General features: G+C 39.0%; 1 protein-coding gene across 3 annotated transcripts in view; it reads left to right on the plus strand.

The window, feature by feature from the left end:
* PCDH19 (protocadherin 19) overlaps positions 1-21,473 on the plus strand; it is a 124,258-nt gene that overhangs the window by 54,509 nt on the left and 48,276 nt on the right. For 2 of the 3 annotated variants that reach the window (XM_078065322.1, XM_078065323.1), the window contains 2 exons: positions 11,653-11,711; positions 20,114-20,286. In XM_078065322.1, the coding sequence (XP_077921448.1) occupies positions 11,653-11,711; positions 20,114-20,286 (232 nt within the window). The remainder of the gene's footprint in view (positions 1-11,652; positions 11,712-20,113; positions 20,287-21,473) is intronic. The other variant, XM_078065324.1, reaches the window with a different exon arrangement.

Here is a 21,473-nt window from a genome sequence, read left to right on the forward strand (position 1 = left end):
TCCCAGAAGTAGAATTGCTGGGTCATTTGGTAGTTCTATTTTTGATTTTTTGAGGGTCCTCAATACTGTTTTCCATAGTGGCTATGTATTAATTTACAATCCCACCATCGGTGCACAAGGGTTCCCTTTTCTCCACATCTGTACTGGCATTTGCTTTCTCTTGCCTTTTTGATGATGGACATTCTAACAGGCATGAGGTGATATCTTACTGTGGTTTTAACTTGCATTTCCCTAATGACTAGTGATGTTGGGTATCTGTTCATATACCTGTTGGCCTTTTATATATTTTCTTTAGAGAAATATCTATTCAAGTCCTTTGCCCATGTTTTATTTGTGTTATTTGTATTTTTGCTATTGAGTTGTATGAGTTTTGTATGTATTTTGGATATTAACTTCTTATCAGATATCTGGCTTGCAAATATTTCTCCCACTCCATGTTTTTTTTTTTTTTCACTTTGTTGATGGTTTTTTTTTTCTTTGCTGTGCAGAAGCTTTTTAGCTTGATCTAGTCCCACTTGTTTTTTTTTTTTTAAGATTTACTTATTTATTTGAGTGGGGGGCAGAGGGAGAGAGAATCTCAAGAAGACTCTCTGCTGAGCATGAGCTGATGCAGGGCTTGATCTCATGACTCCGAGATCATGACCTGAGCTGAAATGAAGATTCGGAGGCCCAACTGACTGAGCCACCCAAGTGCCCCGAGTGCCACTTGTTTTTTATTTTGTTGCTTATGCTTTAGATGTCAAATCCAAAAAATCATTACCAAAACCCATATCAAGGAACTTTGTTTCTTTTTTCTTCTAGGAGTTTCATAGTTTTAAGTCTCATATTTAAGCATTTTATTCATTTTGAGTTAATTTTTGCAAGTGGTGTAAGATATGGGTCCAGTTTCATTTTTCTACATGTGAATATTTAATTATCCCAGTACCATTTATTGAAAATAATTGTCTTTTCCCACTGAGTATTCTTTGCTCCCTTGTCAACTACCATTTGCGACAACATGGCCAGACCTTGAAGGCATTATGCTCAGTGAAATAAGTCAGAGAAGAACAAATACTGTATGATCTCATATATGGGATTAAAAAACACAACACCGAATTCACAGAAATAAAGGTCAGACTTGAGGTTACCAGAGGCGGTGGGGGAGGGGAAATTGGAGGAAGGTGTTCAAAAGGTATAAACTTATAGGTATAAGATAAATAAGTACTAGGGATGTAATGAAATGCAAGTTAAAACCACAGTAAGATATCACCTCATGCCTGTTGACCTTATGTACTTGTGTTTGTTTCTGAGCTCCCAATTCTGTTCCATTGGCTTATTTCTCTTTTTTTTTTCTGCCAGTACCATACTGTTTTGATGACTATGGCTTCATAGCATACCTTGAAATGAGGAAGTGTGATGCCTCCTGTTTTGTTCTTCTTTCTTAGGACTTCTTTGGCTAGTTGGGTCTTTTGTGGTTCCATAAAAATTTTAAGAGTGTTTTTTCCTGCTTCTGTAAAAAATGCCATTGGAATCTTGATAGGGATTGCCCTGAATCTCTCCTCATTACTTTTTAATCTTCCTGCAGGAGGAAATTGCTCTAGTTGTGTTCACCACCCTTGAACCTGTCATGTTCAAGCAGGCTAGGTTATTTTTCTCAAATAGTATACCCAGTTAGCCGGTCCTAATTACTTCTATTTCACTGCATTTTCTAGAATCCTAATGAGATGTGGCCCTAGAGGTGTGAGTGAAGGATATGGAGTGAAACGTCTCGAATTCTAGCTGCAAATGTGACACTGCTTCTCACTAGTAGAGGGCAAATCTCTTAACCTGTTCTGTCCCACCATTAGTGGGGTTAATAATATTTATTTAGCTCCTAATAGTAGCAGGAGAATTAACTAGTTAATGTTGGTTAAAAGGGAAAAAGAAGGAAGGAAGGAAAGGAAGGAAGGAAGGAAGGGAGGGAGGAAGGAAGGAAGGGAGAAGGAAAGAAAGAAAGAAAGAAGGAAAGAAAAGAAATGGCAAGTTTTTGTGTATTGTGTTCCTTTCCAAACGCTTAATTCTTTTTTCAGGATGGTAGTAACAGGCAGCATCTGCTCCACTGCAGTCATTAAGCACCTCATGGATGTCTTGCTGGCTGGATGAGAAGCAAAATTCTTCAGTTCTGTGCCATGAGCTCTGTAGAAAATGTACCTACCTTCAGCCCCAGTTTTCAACTTGGCTATTTTCTGCCCATCTAAAAATATTCGTTTCCCTTATGGCTTCTCTAAGGTTTAGTAATTTTTCTCTCTCCTGAAACCCTTTTTATTTACTGTTACCAGTACAAATATTTTGTTTCAGCTGTGGGAGAAAATGATCCCTTTTTTATAACAGCTTGTTAAACATTCTGAAGTTCTTTGTGATATAAAGTTCCATATAAATGCAAGATGCCTTAGTAATTGTTGTTCTGTTCGTGCATTGCATAACCGCATTACAGATTTCTAATACTCTGACAGTTTCAAGCTGCTGACAATATTAGTCACTTTGTGAGGTGTAATTATGGCTTTACTGTGCATGGTTGCCAGCACTCTTATGTCAGATAGTAGCCTTTTGATTAATCTCTGTTTTCAAATCAGCTCAAATTCTAACCTGCCCTTACCTCACACCCTGCATAAAATGAGAAAGTATATTAAGATTTGGGAGGACAGGTAGGGGCTTTTAGAGAATGAGTAAACATTTCCATTACTTTCTTGAATCCTCTTCCTATTGCTTCTCATTTATTGTTCATGAAGTGATGCTAAAGTTTGAGCGCTTTCTTGCCTCCAACACTGATTTGCTGCAATGCTTGTTTAAGTTGCTAGAAAATGGAGGCTACTGTGGATTTCCTTCAGTGTCCAGTGCCTTTTATTTAAACTACAGACGTAATTAGAGAGTTGCCAACGTTAAGCAACCATGGAGTCTGATTTTGAGAAATATTTATCGTGCCTCATTAAATTCAAAATTAGTACTTAAAAGATAAGAAATAAATAATCTGTTTATATTTTTTGTGACAGTGAATACAAGTGGATGCTGTGTATGCACATCTTTGACTCTACATATTCTACTGAACTAAGATATGCCTCTGTTTGCCATGGAAGTAATCAAAATAGCTGCACCAAAAGAGAACTGTGGAGAATTTCATTGACCACAAACAAGAAAATGGTCTATTGTATTGTGTAAAATTAGAAAACATCAAGCTAACACATTCACAATTTCTAAGACTGTATATTACTTGAGTGTTTTTGGTCAGCATGATTACATGTTACAAGCTCGAGCAACAAGCTAGTATCTGGGAAATGAATTTAGAATGATATGCCAAAGGCTGTTACTCCTTCAATCTGGCATGGGGAGTGGAGGCAACTGGGTTTTAAGTGATGTGTAATATAAACAATGAGATTGGGGTTGGAATTGGACTTGGGGGGTGTTGTTTTGGCCCACAAGCACAGGGTCACCCACTGTTTTCCCTCCAAATATTTTAAGTCTTTTCAGCTGACAAGGCTCCTCAATAGAAATTATACTCTGCAGGAAGCTCCATAGCTGCTAGACAGCAGAGATTTTAGGCACCAGTAAATTAGAATTTAGCAGAAAGGAATGGACCAGCTCAGCTTCTGAGAGTGTGCTGGGCCTTCCCTGAGCCAGAAGGGCTCAAACATAGGCTGTATTCAGGAGAGCTCATATGTGAATCCCTGGGCCATTTCTTGTGGGAGGTCTTACATTTGTTTCTTATTGTCAGTTGGGCCAGCTTTACCAAGTCATAGTTTCTGAAATTGGAGCTACCCCGTAAAGTCATCACTAGTCATGTTAGGTCACCTTGTAAAGATGGTTGCCAATGCCAAGAAAGGACAGTTGAAATAGTCACCAAGGTCTAGGGATGAAAGTGGCTCATTCCTGGGTCCCTTGGACTATGTGACTAGGCTCTCCAGCTGGGACTGGAGAACTACCTTCAGTTAGTGTGTGCCAAATTTGTCTTTGTCTAACCGCTAGACTAGACTATCCTGATTCACTCACTGAAAGGAACTAAGAAAGTCATAATGAGGAAAATAGGTATAAAGCAGACTAATCACTTCCTTGATGTTACCATCTTGGGTTTGCTTTCTGTCTCAGTAGTTGGTAATGCCAAGAACAGTGCTCCTGGGAATTTTTCTTGCTGTCCTTGTTTTGGTGGCATGTTCTGGCTGAGTCAGTATTTAACATGGCTGTAGCACTTAACCTGTCTGTCTTCTTGGCTCTTTAAGAGGAGAATAACAGTTGGCACCTGCTTGTAAAGTACTTTGATATTGGGGATGAAAGGTACTCTGTGCCTGCAAAATAGCTTTAATATGTTGTAGCTACATATTTGGGGATGCTGATTGGACTCCAGGGTTTGTTTCACTGGCAAATGTGATTGATAGCTATTTGCTTCTCAGGGTGGATTTTGTTTATGTGGGATGTGATAGTGTGGCTCACATGATTGTGGATTCATCTTATTTACTCTTAAGCTATTTTTACTCACGCCGAGGTCTTGTTGATTTTGCATTTGTACGTAGAATAGGCATTAACTGGGGCCTGAGAGTTTTTTATAAGCAGATACTATTTTATAGTGCACCATACCCCACAGAACACTTAGAAAAAGAGCCCAGAGCCTTATTTAGAAGCCTTTGCTCATCTATTTAATGGTATAGTGCTTAGCCTGGTCTTGCAGCAGGCTTTTGCCTCTGAATTGCATGGATTCCTGCAGAAAGCTGCTGTGTTTCTCAAGGAGATCTTTGTAGTAAAATTTGCAACTGGGTTGCTCTTCTAAAGGCACAACTTTGGCCCAATCAACAATGAAGGCAGAGAAAAGCACTTTCCCTAGGCTGCATTCTTTGTCACCTCTAGGTAGTGTGACCACACTGATGGAGCTCGTGAAATTTTAGGAGTGATGATGAAAGGCTACCAAGAGGGGAACTCTTTCAACTTGACTTGTTGGATGTTAGTTAACCACATGGTCTGTGTTGCCCCGTAGATAGCCCTGTCTGGAAAGCCACTGGAATCCTAGAGTTCTCTTTCACATGTAGAAAAGTAGCTGCCACACTGTCAATCTGTGGCTCAGAGGACTGCAATCTGGCAGAGCCTTATCTTCTTACAGAAATTTTATCTGCTTTGGTTTGAAAACACGATCTTGTGTCACTGCTGCCATTCCCAGAGATGTGGCAGGACTGATGGATTTAGATGGGCAGAAAGCACCAAAGTGTGTCAGCTTATCCCGGGCAGTTATATACAGACTACTGTGTATTTATAAGGTAATGGTTGGGAGTGAGGACAGAGAACAAATTGTAACTACAGAAGGCAGTGTATAGAATAGATGCTTTCTGAAGAAACAGGACCACTTGGCCTAATAGAATTGATCATCTGCTTTAGTTTTGATAAGTAGCCTCATTATTAACCTCTTCTAGCTCTTCTCTGTTCATTCACTGATGCATTTTGTGAATACTTGCTAAGTGTCTAGCACTGTGGCAGTGAGGACTCAAAAGAGAGCTTCCAGTCCAGTTGGAGGATGAACTGATATACTACACATGAAATAATCATAGAACCTAAGGAAATGCATAACTACATTGCACAGTCTGTACACAGTGCTGAGAAAATGCTAAGTAATGTGGCATGACCAGTGATGTAGATGTATTAAAAATGAGGGAAATTAGATATGGGAGAAGTAGAGGACTGATATTGGATGACCACTCAACTAAAGATTTAATTTAGATTTAATGCTGAATCCATCAAGAAACCCCTGTAAAGAGTTCCTTAAACCCTTGGAAAGAGAAGTGCTCTGATGAAAACAATGGGGGAGGAAGAATATCCACATGGCAGTTTGCAGAATGGGCTGGAGTAAAAGGCAAATACAGATGAGAAAACAGTGGCACAAGGTGAGGAAGGCTGTGGAAATGGAGCTAAAGGAACAGATACATGCACTCATTCTAAAAACTTTAAGAATTTTATAACCCATTTGACAAGAGAGAGAGGTTGCCTTTATTTATGATGTGACTGAGTACGTGTAAGAAACGTAAAGGCCAGATCCTCCTCTGTGAGTCACCTACTCTCATCAAGCCATTATGGTGCTATTTAGCTCTATGAAGTTGCAGTGTAATCCTCAAAGTTGTACTCTAGCAGCCTGTATATAAGTATATACATGTATCTGCAGGAGAGTATGTGTCACTCTTTGTGTGTGTATGTATTTTTCATGGTTTTTTGTTTTTGTTTTGTTTTTCTGAATGGCTGACATTTTAACCATCCCTGGTAAGAAGTCCATCAGTTTGTGACCTCCTTGTAGGTGTAGCCTCTGTCTTTTTTTTTTTTTAATTTTAATTTTATTTATTTTTTTAAGATTTTATTTATTTGACACAGAGAGACACAGCGAGAGAGGGAACACAAGCAGGGGGAGTGGGAGAGGGAGAAGCAGGCTTCCTGCTGAGCAGGAGCCCGATGCGGGGCTCGATCCCAGGACCCTGGGATCATGATCTGAGCCGAAGGCAGCCGCTTAACGACTGAGCCACCGAGGCGCCCCTTTATTTATTTTTTTATCTGCAGGGGTTGGTGCATGTTTATTGAATGGATGGATGAATGAATGAATGAAAGAATGAGAGCCTTTTGTTTTAGAATCCTAGAATTTTTGAAGCTTAAAGGGAACACTGACATCATTTGGGTTATTCTCTTCATTTTATAGATAGATAAATTAAGGCTTAAAGAGGGATAAGGTGATTTATTCAAGGCCATCATTTAGTCAGTGACAAACATGGGGAGGGAATTCAGGTTATCCCACTATACCATATTGCTCACTGTAATCAAAATGGATGTTTGTGACTGTGCATGTGAGAGAGAGAGAGAGGAAGGGGGGGCGTAGGGAGGGAAGGGGAGGGGGGAGAGAGAGAGAGAGAGAGAGAGAGAGAGAGAGAATGAGAATGAATGAGAATTAGGCCTGAGATGTGTGTAGGCATAGTTACTGGGAGCTTACTTGGCTTATTTTCCAGTTCAGGGTAAATATGAGCTTTCTAGTGATGGCAGCTTTAGGGATGGTGCCTTTTATTCCATCTTCACTAATTCCTGCTTCAGCTGCTGCTGTCTGGATAGATGAGTCTTTGAATATACATTCTAGCTGGAGGCATGCTGGCTTTATTTTTATATATAATTTACATTTTCATTTTTATGTGTTGGGGATAGGAAGTAGGAAAAAGCCATTTGTCAATTCATTTCCTAACAATGCCTTTGTGAAGAGATGTCATTTGAACATCTAAAACAGCATTCGGTTTTAGAAAAGGTTATGGGCCTTTTCATCATTGATCCATAAGTACAATTATCATTATTAGACATCAGCAGTTAAAAAAAGGATGAGCATTTTAAAATCACTTTGCTGTGCATCTGATTTGTGATTCCAGTTTTCCTGTTTGTATTGCTAAAATGATTAAGAGTTAAAAATTAAAACAAAATAATTAGATAGCAGATTGCAATTAGGATGTTTTTCAGTTTGATGGGACTTTTAAAGTGTATTTTAAAATGGCTATTCATTTTCAAATGAAAACCTTAAGGTTTGAGGATTCTCTGTTTTAATCTCAGTGTCTGCAACCTTTTTTAGCTTTGTGTAGTGACCTGGGGATTTGTGCTACTGGGCAAAGATTCTAGTCCTGGATATCTGCATTTATTGGTTTCTTTCTCCTTTGGGTTGAAGTCTCTCCTGGTGATAAATGTGGTGCTGAGAAAGTCACAGTCACTCTTCCAGAGACTAGGGTAAAATTCAGTGAACTGTAAAAGTAATGCAAAATGACAATTAAAGTAGGACATTCTGGTACCTTGGGGGCCTAACAAAATGGAAGAATTTGAATTGTGATGTGCCAGACTTATTAACATAGAGACATAATATCATACTACCCACCCAGAAGTCTTGCTGGAAACCTCGTATATCCAGAAGGGAGGAGCTCACGATAGGAAGTAGTAATCAAAGAAGGCTCCAAAGCAGGTAAAAAAAAACAAAAAACAGGAACCAAAACATTACACAAAAGTTTCTATATTAAAGATCATGTAATTTCCCTCTTAGAACAACAACATTTCAGCCCTCTGCCCAGATCTTAAGTCTTGTTTTCTAGACAAATATAGTTTCTAAGAACACAGTAGAGTAGAAGGATCAAACTTGAAATGGAAGAGGAGCTGTTTTTGATATATTGATAGCACTGAGAAGTAATAATACTGAGTGTTTGATAGCAAGGTGGTGAAGGGCATATGTTAAAAATTAAAGGCAAGAACTCAAAAACCAGAGCACTTTGGGGGTCAGTGAGTGTACCGGCAAAACCTGCGTGGTACAGTGATTTATGTTTAGAAGGGTGCTCCTAAGTAACCAATAAACAACTGTATGATACCCTTCAGAAATAAGGCAGAATGGTTAGGATTTTAAATCAAAGTTTTAGTCCTTGCAGAGGAAAGCCCTAAGCTATCTAAAAAAACTCAGCTATCCAGAAGCACTTATTCTTTAGGTTTTCAGAAAATCAAGGTGTTATTAAACCTAAGCCAAGTGAGAAGTCTGTTCTCAATGAGTTCCTAGGATAAACACTTCTAATTAAAGAAAGGATTTGGGAGGAATATATTAAATGGTAAGAAAGTGACTCTTATTTTCCATTCCATGGAGACTGGAAATAAAAGTTTGCTCTAGACCCATTTTTTAATGTCAAAATTTGTTTTTTCAGAAACAAATGTTTTTCTCGTCTCTTTACTGTGTTCCTGTGTTAACTTGTCTGTCTCATTAGAGATGGGGACATTTCCTAGTGAAATTATTGTGACATTTAGAGAAAATTTCCTCTCTCAAATGTTTCATGTTATTTGCCATTTAGAATACTTAGAGAGGGGATTGGAAAAATGTCAAGCAAATTTTGATTAAATAAGGCTAACCAGGAGCCAATACTTTCATGCAAAAAAAGAGAAGCTCTTTTATTACTTCTTTAAAAAGTGTATTTCTGCTCTGGTTCTTTAGCCTATGTTGAGATGACTTTGATAAATAATCTGACAGAAGAGATGCCATCTTCTAAACAGCTGGGCTTGCATTAGAAAACACAGCACATCAGGTCCTTTGCTCAGGACAGTTCTCTCCTCTGGATGTACATTAGAAGTACCTGGGAAGCTTTAAAAAATACCAGTGCCTGGACCCCACTCCAGGCCAATTACCACAGAATCTCTTGGAGTGGGACCTTGGCAACAGTATTTTTAAAAACCCCAAAGTTCCCTAGTTGATTCTAATGTGCATTAGGGCTGAGAACCACTGGCTTCAGACATGCAAGCTATTCATTAAGAAAAGATTGTTTCTTTCTTCAGGGTGGTCTGAGTCTCATTCTTTGCTTCATCTGAAGTGTGGAAAAAATGTACCCTTTCAATGCACAGAAGTTGGGTTTGAGCACATACCTTGAATCAATATGAGCAAGAACGCTTGACATCAAATATACATGGACCCATAATAGGCTATCTATGGCCAATTAGCTCAGTTGTTTGGAATGTAGTATTAATGGGGTCAGAATAGTGTATGCTATCAATTAGAATAATTCTGTTTCATAGGTTGTTTCCATAACTCCAATCAAGTGGCCTCACAAAGAGACCTGAGACCAATTACAAAAACAAAAAGACAATGGATGACTCAACATAGCCCCATCCACTATGGGAAAATTGGTTCTAGAAATCTGCCTCATGTCTAGTGCTTCAGGTTCTGTAGAAAGCAGGGGATAAGGATTCCCACCATTTCCACCATGAGTCATGATAAATTCAGCTGAACTTCCCCTTTGGATTCCTGTTCTATTGTCCCTATTTTATATTGGAAGAAAGTGAGGCATGCAGAAATTAGGTAATTTACCCAAGGTTGCACAGTGAAACTAGTCCTTGAACTCCTGAGTACTTAATCAATTTCCTGTTTTAATTGGATAGCATGCTTTTTGGCAGGTGGAGACTTCCACTTGTTAAATTATATATTGTATTGAATATCATAAAAGAGCACACTTACCCAGCACAAGTTTTGCCTATTATGTTGGTATAATAAATTAATTCAAGAAATGCTTGTTGCTTGACTGACTGATGGATAACCTCTTCCAGCAATACTTCCAGCATTGTATTCCCAATGCAGCTTCAAGTTTGCCTCTTCTTCCTGTAGTTATATTTGCAACAATTTCAGCATCCATTTTCTTATGAACAAATTAGAAACGAACTGACCCTTTTGATTTTTTGCTCTCCCAATTCATCCCTTCCAACAGAACCAAAAATCATTTGTGGTTTACATTAAAGGGGATTTTATCCTCTAGATAAAAGCAGTGTGAGTGGATATTACAGAGCCCATCTTCAAATGAGGAGCATGTAGCGGGCATGAGCATGCCTGAGTAAGTACAAGACAATGGTGGGATTTAGTTTTCTTCACAATACTCTCTCTTCCTTTCTCCCACCTACTCACCACCGCCCTCCCCACCTACTCTAGATACTTAGGGTCCCTACCCTAACTGTTAGCTGTTTGGTACTCATGTGGTGGTTGGATTTGCTATCACCTATTCTGTTTTCTCTTCTACCGAACTCTGAGTTCCTTGAAACCAAAAGCTGCATCTAAGAGCCCTGAACAGTTAATGTCTGACAGGTAGTCATCTGAAAGGAATCTGCTGTTTTGTTAGCTAGACAGCTATTGTGTTTCCTTTTTCAGGCACTTTTAGTTGAAGTGATTTCAGGAGGCCCCAAGGAATGGTGAGCGTGGTGAGGATGTCTGGTAGGAAAGCAGGAGGATGGAGATGCGTTTAGGCATTTTCCAGTATATATAATGGTTCAGTGAGAGTAGTACTTCAGTGTTGGGGGTAAGACTCATTTTACTAGGACTTTCAGTTACTTCAGTATCAACTTTGCCCTGCATTCCCACCTTCCAAGGCTGCCCCCTTTGGGTGTTTTCCCATCTCTTTTATCTGGCAGGTATTCTGCATTTGCTTTTGTAAAGCTGTTGCTCAGGCAGTCTACTGTAACCAGATCAGGCAGTCGTGTTTTAATGATAGGAGCTGAGACAGGGTTTGCTTGCAAACTTCATGTTTCACATGAAAGGCTTTGGCACCCCCTGTGGACTGCCCTTCACCCGGTTTCAGGCATAATACTTGTTTGCCTTTATATCTGTGATAAAACGAAGGCCTTCCTGCATAACCAGTGCTGAGCAAAATGTCTTAAAACAAAGGGAAGTGCAGAGTTTAAATCCACAGTAGGGGATTACCTTGCCTGCATTTCCATATCTATGGAATAAATATTTTAACATGTTAATTATCTACTACTAATAAAAATACTTTTGAACTTCCAGTCAATTTGATGGGCACAGAATTACATCCACTGGGAATGGGAAACAATTAGTTTCTGTAAAGATTGTGGGTCATGCTGGATCTTCCTCTAAGTGCTTGCATGGTCAGTAGCCATCCGTATTCTAGGGGCTGTTTATGTCAATTTCATCTTGGTCTGCAGGTGAGGGCTGCCTCCACGGAGCCCCCAGGGCCCTAAGGAGGCGGCAGGCATTCCTCAGGCTGTTACCCCACTACGGCCTCGGTTTGTGATTCATTCATTGCTTCTCGCCCAGCAGAAGAATTCCCTGTAAGTAGGACAGTTTGGCTCTTTTCATGAATCATCTATATAACCTTTTTAATCTTTTTTTTTTTCCCATTGCAGACTGAAAACTATTCCTTTGATTCCAACTATGTGAACAGCCGAGCCCATTTAATCAAAAGGTATGTTGGTTTGCTTGCCTATTTCTACAACTAAGCTTCATTTAATATAAAAAGCAAAACAGATTAAACCTTTGAAAGGATGCCTTTGTGGTTTTTTTTTTAAGATTTTTTAATTTATTTGAGAAAGAGAGAGACTCTCAAGCAAACTTCCTGCTGAGCGGGGTGTCTGACTCGGGGCTGGATCTCAGGACCCTGAGACCATGACTGGAGCTGAAATCAAGAGTCGGGTGCTTAACCCACCGAGCCACCCAGGTGCCCCATGATGCCTTTGTTTTTGGATTTTAAAATGAATGCCTATCTGCTTATTGTAAGAGATTTGAAAAATTCAGAAAAACATAAAAAAATAAAAATCACTGGTAATGCCACTATGCCAAAATAATCACTGTTGACATTTTACCATATTCCTTTACATCAAAATGTATGCATAAACACAAATTAAAAACTGGGGTCATATTAAAATATGGTTTTATATAATGATCTTGAAATCTAATATTAGAAAACAGATACTTTCAAAATCATGTTGATATCAAAATCCTTGTTGCTCTGCACTTTAAATTAAGAGAGGCCTTAAACAATTTCTCATGTGGAACTTCCAGTGAATTTCAAGATTGCTGTTGTTTTGTCAACTTTGGAATCATTTTAAAGCTATGTTAATGGCAGATTAACTAATTTCTTATCTTTTAAAAATTTGTAGATGAGAGAGGAAAAGAATCTTTGCATGACTCAATACTTCTTAAAATAACTGGAAGTGTTTCAAATGTGGCATTCAAAATTAAGATTTGAGTGATTGGTTGGTCATAACTCAGTTATCCATGGAGCTACAGAATACAGAGCTGAATACTGCCAAGGAAGATTCCATCTGGTGGGGCACCAAGGTTCAGGGAGCCCTCTAAGGAGGGAAAACTAAACAAAATGGAAAACTTATTGTGCTGAAAAACCAGTACTGACTATTCAGATGATGCCTTTATTACTGCTTCATGCAAATATCCTCTTGAATGATCCAGTGGTTATTCTGCAGCTAAAATTGAACTCTGAGTGTGTTTGTTAAAATAATATAAATAAAATAGAGAGGCAAGCAGGGTGTTTTAGAACTACAGTAGAGAAGATGTGAAAATTCTATTACTTTGCTGGCTCTAATCCCATAAATTTACATTGCCAGATGAATAGGATTTGAAGAATAAACTGGCTTGTCGAACAAGCCACTTTAATTCATGTTTAATTTAATTCATGATGCTGCAGTAACCCCTGAAAACATGCTAGGTTTATCTATATTGGTCTGGAATTGCTTGTGACCTTAAGTGATGATCGTTAATTATCGTTAATTAAAATGAATAGCCCAGCATTACCAGTCATACCTCAGTTTGGAATTTTTTTTTTTGAGGGATTGGGAGGAATCCATTTTGAATATTTTCTTAGCTCACAGAATAAACTCAAAAGGTAAGGAATTCAAAATTATCTGACTGATTTATTTTAGTAGGAAAACCACCCCTCTTTATGTGCACTGATTAGAGTAACTTTGCAGCAGAAATCTGCTTTATTTTCTGCTGTAGGACTGTTATTCCAAACCTTCTGGTAAAAACCGTGTCTTGACTTATCTTCACAGGTTCCTTGGGCTAGCTCTGGGTACTTGGGAATTCTATGACCAGTTTAAACTGATAACAAGAACCCGATTTTCATAGCATGGCAGAAAGCCTTCTCCTGGGGACCCTCCTTGTCTTAGGTCAGCCCCGAATATACAGTGCACAGGCAGAGTGATGAGATGAAAACTTAATGTTCAAACATTTCGTTTTGGGGATACATGTATTTCCACAGAAGCTTTGGGACTCCCTAGAAACCTCTGATTTTGATTACTTTATGTGTTTTTGTTTACACACAAAATGCACAACCTGGACTTAATAGGCTTTCAGTGGAAAAGTCTCCTGATCTTGCCTGAAACCAAAAATAGTGACTTTTTACCAGGGTCTACTTTGATTAAGAGGAAACATCTGAAAGCTCAGGGACACATGCATTTTTGCCAGGTTCTGTTTTTGGAACCTTGAGGGCTTTGGAAAGCCACAAAGGCCTTGGAATTTTTGGGATCCATTGAGTTTAGACAAAGCACAATACCTGGAAAGATACAGGAAATCTTGTGTGCTATGCTTTTCTGGGGACTAACTATTTTAAATGTAAAATGTGTGGAAAATGTTAAGAGAGAGTGGTAACGCCAGGCGATAAAAACCCTGCAAACTGTTCAAATAGCTCACAGTGATGTTTGAAAGGGGTTTCACTGTATGTGGTTTCTTGAGGATCCATTTACATGCATGGAAAAATCTCCCAGCCAGGAAACTCTGAATCTTGTTATCAGTTTTAATTTTACTATCAAGTCCTGTTTGTTGTTTTTAAAGATTTTATTTATCTGAGAGAGAGAGCGAGAACAAGCAGGGGGAGGGGCAGAGGGAGAAGCAGACTCCCTGCTCAGCAGGGAGCCGGAAGAGAAGGGAAGTGGGGGGCTGAATCTCAGGACCCTGAGTTCATGACCTGAGCCAAAGGCAGACGCTTAACTGACTGAGCCACCCAGGCGTCCCTCAAGTCCTCTTTCTTTGAATCCAATTTCAGGAGAATCTTGAGAACTTCTTTTCCTATCAATTTTCTTTTTCTCTCTTCACTTCCTACCTATCCACAGATGCTTCTTGGACCCTTCTTTTTGGCATTCTCCAGCAGTTGTTAACTGTCTTGTCCAGACAATTTACACACAGGTTTCTTTTTCTCTCTCACGTCTATTTACCTCGGGTAAACCAACGGAAAGACAAAGAGCAAGGGGGTTCCCCTAAGCACGAATCAAGGTTGAGAAGGGTAAAGAGTGGATCTGGAAGGGAAAGGGAAGAGAGATGGCACATAATCTTTGCACCACGGAATCCGGTGTTATATTTCTGTATTTTTTTTGTTTGTTTTCAGAGCATCACCTGCAACCTGCAGGTGTACCCAAGGCTTATGTGAGGATTCCAGATTAACAAGCCAAGATGGTTCAGAATTTTTTCTGGATGTGTTTCCTTCCTGCTGTGTTTGTTTCCTTGGTATCTTTTCAGAGCAAGAAAAGCCGGCGGTTGCACTTTGCCCCTGCTGCAACACTCTCTCCTCATGCTTGGTTTCTGTGCTGCTGTCTGTTATCTACTCCTGCAGTGCTTTTGGAGCAATAACAAGCAGGGCATGAGGCTGGAGCACAAAGAAAATAAAGCAGGAAATGAACAAGATAGCGAAGCGGTGTGGAAAGGAAAATGAACATTGGCTCCTAAAGTATACATAGTGCTTTCCTTTTCCACCCAAATTGTTCTAGGGTTTTGCTGCCCCTGGTATCATGCCTTGTCTATAACAAGTACTGTTACATGTTTATTGAATGAATGGATGAAAGAAGTTGAAGAAAATCTCAGCATTTTCCCAATGAAAATGAGCACTAAGTTTCCCTGTAAACCAGCAATTTCTGACCTTTGATGTGCATTAGAATCACCTGGGAGGTTTGTTAAATGCAAAGTCTTTAGCTCCATCCCTAGAGAATCTCCAGTTTTCATAGGTTCCCGAGGTGATTGTGATGCAGGTAGGAGATCCAGGAACCACTGAAGAATCATCCTTATATTCTCTAAATATAGTTACAATACCCTTCACTTTTACTCCCTTCTCCTTCTTACTCTTAGATGGCATTCCTTGGGCATGTGGTGTCACCTCCTAGGAAGATATGACCTGTTTCCTTTCAGATTGTTCTGTCTTTTGGAAAGATTTCCAATATTTTAAAGGGCAAATATGGGGCAGAATGTGAATAATGTTTATTCATGAAGCATTTTCTGAGTAACTCTTATGTTCAGAGTCTTGCTCTGGTTGTTTTCAAACAAATCTGTCCCTTTGTTGGCCACCAGGGCAGTAATAGAAACATTTGCATTTACAATACCATTGCAAACAGGTACCCCTAATTTATTGTCCCACAAAAGTTGGTTTACAAGTCTTTCATCTCCCAAGAGGTACACAGGTAATAAAGCAAGTGAAATCAGCATTTTTTATGCCTGCCATAAATTGTTATTTGTTTTGGGTGAGTAGCCATTTACCAGGCTGTTTTACAATTTGCAGCATCTTGCTCACTGGGTCTTAAACTGCCTTACTCAAATCCCTTCATTAAACCACTAAATGTCCTCACAAGATTAGAGTAAGTGGTACTTAGTTCATCAGATGGGCAAACTGATCTTTAAGTGGGTTAACTATTCCAGGGTTTGGGGGAGGGGCGTTAGACCCCCTTGCATTTTTTTTTTTCCAGAGAATACATGACTATCATTTTTGGAGTCTTTTAAAAAATTTTTATTAAGTTCTTAATTTTAATTCCAGTATAATTAACATACAGTGTGATGTTAGTTTCAGGTGTACAATATAGTGATTCAGCAATTCTATTTGTTACTCAGTGCTCATCACGATAAGTGTACTCTTAATCCCCATCACCTGTTTCACCCATTCCCCCACCTACCTCCCCTCTGGTAACTCACTGTCAGATTGTTTTCTGTAGCTAAGAGTCTTTTTCTTGGTTTGCCTCTCTCTCCCTCTCTCTCTTTTTCTTTGTTTTGTTTCTTAAATTCTACATGTGAGTGAAATCGTATGGTGTTTATCTTTCTCTGAATGAACTATTTCACTTAGCATTATACTTTCTAGCTCCATCCATGTTCATGTTGTTGAAGGTGTCAAGTGGCAAGATTCCATTCTTTTTGTGGCTGAATAATATTCATTATATATATATATGTATATATATATACACCTACATATACACCACCTCTTCTTTATCCATTCATCTACTGATGGATGCTTAGGCTGCTTCCATAATTTGGCTATAATAAATAATGCTGCAATAAACATAGGGGTGCATATAGCCTTCCAAATTAGTGTTTTTGTATTTTGGGGGTAAATACCCAGGAATGGGATTACTGGATGGTAGGTTAGTTCTATTTTTAATTTTTTAAAGAATCTCCATACTATTTTCCACAGTGGCTACACCAGTTTGCATTCCTATCAACAGTGCATGAGGGTTCCTTTTTCTCCATATCCTTACCAACACTTGTTATTTCTTGTGTTTTTGATTTTAGCCAAGAATACCTGACTTTTTATACTCACACTATCAGTCCCAAGTAGCCAGTCCTTCACTATTTTATTATTTCTCCCATTTCTACCTAAAAAACAAAATCTCTGAGATGGTTTGTAATATTTTGATGCATATAAAATGGGTGATCAAACTTTAAAGAAGCAGATCTAAACCAATTGGGTGAAGATAAATTGTGATCCTTGGCATCCAAATCACGGCAATTAAATATTATATTTATCGTGAAGCTTTTGAGAAGCCAAGACAAAATGGTAAGTACACCAGGGTATATAGTTCTAATTTTCCAATAAAGGAAGGACACACGTTTGACAGGAGAATTTCTTTTCCTATTCCTGAATTCTAGGAGAAATTAACATAGTGGACAGTGTCTGACTATAGTTTATGGAAGGTAGAAAAACATTTAAATACAGATTTCTTGTATCCTATAAAAAGACCACAGACATAATATTTAATTATAACTCAATGAAGACATTACTGTATGGAGTAATGATCATATTAAACAATAACCATTTATTGACCATTTGTGTCTACCCAGTACTTCATGTACTCTCATTGAGTCCTCAAAATGGCCTTGTGAAGAAGGTTTTAGCAAATGCATTTTACAGACAAGGAAATTGAGGCTCAAAGACATTAGATATCAGGCTCAGGGTCCCATCGATGAAGTGGCACAGTACGGATTGTCACTTGTTCTAATGACAGTGCTCTTTCCACTACAGTCTGGAAATCTAACATGCCGCAGGAATAGAGTTTTAAAGAAACCTAAAGCAGTGGTTTTCAACTGAGGGTGATTTGGCAACGTATGGAGGGAGACCTTTTTGGTTATAGCTTCTGGGAGAAGCACTACTAGCATCTAATGGGTAGAGGCCAGGGATGCTGCTAAACATTCTACAATGTGTAGGATGACCTCTGACAACAAAAAATCATGCCGCCCAAAATGTCAGTAGTGCCAAGGTTGAGAAACCTTGGTCTAAGGGATGGTAAATTGTGTTGTCTTTATATTCCTCCTCAGTGTATGTCTCAAGCATATTTTGGCAACTGCTGAAATGCACTCATTTCAGGGTTGAAGTCTCTGGCTTAAAGCAAAAATTTTGTGTTGTAGATTAAAGAAATTTTCATGTGCTCCAGGTACCAGAAATGCAGGTCAAAAAATTTATTTTGTTTTAAAAATATATGAACTGGGCAGGTCATTTCCTTTCTTCTGAGATGCAGGAGTCTATGTGGGCAGGACCAAAATTTTTTTTCTAAAAGAAAAACTTTGAATCTGTTCAAGCTATGGCATTAGTATTTACAGGACGCCCCAACATCTGTGCCATAAAGCTAGAAATGACTACACACTCTAAAGCCTGTGTTTCCAATTGGTGTTCTTGACCATAAAAGAATTTTAGGATGATTGGTTTTTTAATAGAACTGCATGCTGGTGGGTCCACAGGGCTGAGTAGCTGCATGACATAATTTGGAGGAGCTGAGTGAGTTGGCTTATTGAATGATTTTAGTTTTAATACAGGTGATGCTCAGTGATCCTTTCTGAAAATAATTAGCAAACAGGTCAATGCTTTACTCTCTCCTGCTCTTCATTTTCTTATAATTATGGCTTTCCCGTTACTGCCCTTTTGATCTTTTCCTTTTCATATTCAGAGCAGCAAGCATTCTACATCTAGGTTTGTCATATGTTAAAAATCTGCAGTGATTCCTTCTGACCAATGTAGAGAATGACAATGTATCTATTGTGTCCATGGCATAGCTCTTTATCATATCTACTGAATGTTATCAAAGCCTCAGAGAGCCAGGCCTGTGGATGTTCAAGGTTGAGCACATCAAATGAGTTTGCACTATCATCTCCCCAGGCTCCCTTTTCAGAGGTACAGTAGGTCTGTTGGGACTTGTCCTAATTCACAAGCATGACACTCTCTGTTGTTGAGACAACAATACATTTTCTTGAGTTTGCCTTTGCTGCTTCCTCACTGATTGGGAAATGGATTCACCATTCACTAGCTATTTCAGATTCATAATTTATGGTCCATAGTGTTGCACATCTGCAGATTCTGTCAGGACATACAAAGTATTAGAAATAGCAGGTGGGGCCTCTGTGGATGTACCTTATGTATTATCCTCTATTTTGTGTGAGGTTCTTAGATACTATGTTTAGTGCATTGTATGGTGGATTGATTTAACAAATGCAAGAAAAATAGGCCCATAAACTCCTCAGCTGAAGGTTTTCATATTCTTAGCATAAAACCCACAGTTTTATTAGAGCTCACTCTCTGGTTCTCACTTTTATCTTACTGTGCATGCACCAAGGCTCTGCTTCTCAGCTCCTGCCTCTCCGCATTTTCTTTGAATCTGTCTCTCTGACTTTCTCAGTTAAAACTTACCTGAGTTCTCTGATCCTGATAATCCTTTCTATTTTAATTGCATTACCTCAATTTCTGCCACCTCAATTTTTGCAGTTGATTAGTAGACATCTTTGGAGAAGCAGTATACATAATGGTTAAGGATCCAGGCTCTGGAGCTAGACTGCCTGGGTTTGGTCTTAGATCTGCTACATTTTCATCAGCTGTATGACGTTGGGCAAGTTATTTAACTTCCGTGTGCTTCTGTTTTTTCATCTGTAAATGGGAATATTAATGGTACCTTTCTCTTATATAGTTGTGATGATTAAAAAAAGTTAATTCATGTCAATCACTTAGAATAGTGCCTTATGTATAGTAATTGCTCAGTAAACATTAGCTATTATTTTATTTTGATTATATAAGAAAGAAAAGCTTCTGAAATGGTGATATTCTTTGCAGGTGGTTGTTTCAGATTTGTACCTTCTTCCACCTTGCCTGTAGTAATGCATTGAAGATAAGTGAATGAAAGTGTTAGCTACATCAGCATCCAATAGTGGGAACCTCTCTACAGTGTTAAGTTCCATTATCTTTATTTTTTTAAAGATTTATTTATTTATTTATTTATTTATTTGAGAGAGAGTGAGAGAGAGAAGCAGAGGGAGAGGGAGAGAGAGAATCTCAAGCAAACTCCCTGCTGAGCACGGAGCCCGACATGACACAGGGCTCGATCTCACAACCGGTGAGATCATGACCTGAGCCGAAATCACAAGTTGGACAATCAACCAACTGAGCCACCCAGGTGTCCCAAGTTCCATTATCTTTAAACAGAAATTCCTCTTCTTTCTACACTTTTGGACAATCCAGTCACTGTTGGCCTCACAGCAGAGCTGACATCATCCTGGCTCTCAAAGATTTTAAAAATCAGATTATCACAGTTGTAAATTATCATTCTTTCTTCAACCCAGCAGCTCTACCTTCAAGGACTTAGAGGGCAACAGCCTGAAGGATAGTGGCCATGAAGAGAGTGACCAGACTGACAGTGAGCATGATGTCCAGCGGAGCCTGTATTGTGATACCGCTGTCAATGACGTGCTGAACACCAGTGTGACCTCCATGGGATCTCAGATGCCTGACCATGGTAAGGGCTGGTTGGATGTAAGTTGCAGCCATAGATCCTAAAGAACCCAGAATATTTGTAGGTACATTGTACTACTTTACTGTAATGAGTATGTTGTCAAGGTGTGCACTGTGCTCATGCCTGAACAGCATCTACAGAGTTGTGAGATGTCCTGACACTGGACCAGATTCTTTATCCTCCCTGAGTGGATCCCTTAGGTTTGTATAAAGTTCAGGCATTTTAAAAGCTGCCTACATATACATATTGCATACATTCTCTTCAATAGTAACTGCACTGAGCACATAGAAAACGAGCAGATGCCTTCTCACCAGGAATAAATGCCTCATTTTGCTTTAGTACATGAAATTTAACTGATCAGTCAAGTTGCACAGAACATAGCACTAATGAGACCAAAGGGGTGGGTTTTATTTCCATATCAGCCTTGTTAACTTTACCCAGAGAGAGACTCTGTTCTCTGGCCACAGATTGTATACCCTTTACTGAAGAGGGAAAGTACCGAACTTCCCATTTTGTCTATGCCAAATTCCTCTAGCTACCACACACATGCCTGCCATTGGTCATAGGAGAGACTATCTTAAGAAAACATGGCTGACTCCAAGTAACATTCTGTGCATCCAAAAAACACCTCAAAGCAAATCTCAAGAGTGGCATTCTCATATATGAAGAAGAGTCTATTTTTGTGAATGCAGCCACACATGCTTTAACAAGAGGAGCTATTTAAAACCATGCTAGGCATAAACCAGGGTATAAAAACATTAGCAGAGTTAAGCTAAGGCAGAATGTTCAGATGGACTTGGGCACAAATGTCATTTTCAGTGTTTTACTGATGCAAACATGCTAGGAAAACAGCCTGTCTTTTTCAATTAAGAACTATGAATTCAGCTTGGTGTTTAGGCTCAGTGAAGCTTCAGAATGCTTGGCTATGTCTTGAGAGAAGCTAGACGCAAGCTCAGCTGGAAGCCCCACTGCTAAAAGACTTAAAGATGAGAAAACAAAATATGGTGATTATGTGCTGGTCTTCAGCTGTTTCATTTCACTGTAAACATCATTAAATGCTTTTGTTTTGGTCTTATAAATGAATCCAAAGGAAAAAATTGCACAATTCAAAAAGGAAATGTTTTTCATAGAAATAAAGTTTATCCCTATAGATTCTGTTAAACCGTCTAATCCATCCCCTCCCCAGCCGA

Source organism: Halichoerus grypus, chromosome X (genome assembly GCF_964656455.1).
Source record: "Halichoerus grypus chromosome X, mHalGry1.hap1.1, whole genome shotgun sequence".
NCBI classification, from domain to species: domain Eukaryota; kingdom Metazoa; phylum Chordata; class Mammalia; order Carnivora; family Phocidae; genus Halichoerus; species Halichoerus grypus.